The sequence below is a fragment of the Athene cunicularia genome (assembly GCF_003259725.1).
Source record: "Athene cunicularia isolate RWA chromosome 2 unlocalized genomic scaffold, athCun1 chr2_part1, whole genome shotgun sequence".
In the NCBI taxonomy this organism is placed as follows: domain Eukaryota; kingdom Metazoa; phylum Chordata; class Aves; order Strigiformes; family Strigidae; genus Athene; species Athene cunicularia.
Genome location: NW_020799095.1, coordinates 98,853,955 through 98,855,250, shown reverse-complemented (window position 1 = coordinate 98,855,250; position 1,296 = coordinate 98,853,955). Strand labels below are relative to the sequence as shown.

The following is a 1,296-nucleotide window of genomic DNA, read 5'->3' as shown; positions in this document are numbered from 1 at the left end:
AAGTATCTTAAATTGTCCTAATATGTCCTATCTGTTGAGATGTACTGGGTCTCTTGTCTCGCCATACACACAGGTTTCTTTACAGGAGCCCTCCAGGTGCAACTACACAGGCACAGCCACTGTGGCTTCTGTCTAACCTGGCCTTTTGTCCCAACAAGTGCCCTTATGGACCATTTTGTCAGTACAAATCCATAATGTAGTCGCTTTTAATAAAATTCTGTTTGCTCTAGTGTTGTTAATCCTGTCTTTTTGAATGCTTATGTGAAGTAAAAAAAGGGTCTTTCAAAGTAAATAGGCAGATGAAAAATAAGTTAACATTTTGAATGAAGGAAAACACTGCAAGGAAGGCTGAATTTTTGTTTTATCATGTATTTACTAAAAGTACTTGATACTCATAGAATCAATTAGCAGATCACTGCAAATTTTGCAAAAGCAAAATGTATGTGGATAGATTTTCACTGCACACTGCAGGAATAAGGCCACATCACCGGGAGGGTGGACATGAGGGTAAGGAGTACAGAGATGACTCCTCAGAGAGAAGGAAGATATGGTAAGAGATGCTGGAACATCAGCTGATGCTTTGCAAATCTCCAATGCTGTGAGGACTCGTTGGTGTACAATCCTTTTTAGCTGCTATTTGCAAACTGTGAATTTATTTTACAGTGAATAAGGTACATTTGCATTCCTCATCACATAAGGCGTCTGCACAAGGATGGATCTGTGACCCATGTTTCTAACAACCTGTTGCATCCAAGGAAGAGCCTGTTACTCATGTCTTCTTCATTTCCAGTATTTGCACTGTATTAAACAAATTATACTGTAAAATGAGAACATTTATCGAAGACCAAGAAGAAAAACGTTTAGTCTTGTTTTTTCTGACCAAGAGAGGTCATAGATGGAAGCACTTCAGACATTAAATACCCCAATCAACAAAACCGGGTAGAAAGGAGGAAACCGAAGGACCAAAAAAAACCCTCACCAGTGTCTGCAATTTCCCGCTATTTATTATAGATCCTTGCTGCCAAAGGGATTTGTGTTTGGTTTTTTGTTTTTTTTTCACGCAGATGTCTTGTCACCAAAGGTTAAAATTCACGGAATATTTTCCCACAGACCTTGTGTTTTGCTTCCGTTGTTTTGACACAAACCTTCCACGTCTGGCGGGACGGGAATTCAACATCTGCAGGAGGGACAGCCTGCCTCACTCCCCCTTGCAGGGCAGGCAGCCGGGACACGGGCTAGCGGAGTAACGGGACCGGCAGCCCGCTCGTCCCGCGCCCGGGGCCGTCCCAGGGGCAG

The 1,296-nt window shown here is 42.7% G+C and overlaps 1 protein-coding gene across 1 annotated transcript in view; it reads left to right on the top strand.

Annotated features, from left to right (window-relative positions):
- Nucleotides 1-501: 501 nt before the first annotated feature.
- The window catches only part of NDUFV2 (NADH:ubiquinone oxidoreductase core subunit V2), a 17,463-nt gene continuing 16,668 nt past the window's right edge, over nt 502-1,296 (top strand). Inside the window, exon 1 of the mRNA XM_026841433.1 lies at nt 502-507. Within this exon, the coding sequence (XP_026697234.1) occupies nt 502-507 (6 nt within the window). The remainder of the gene's footprint in view (nt 508-1,296) is intronic.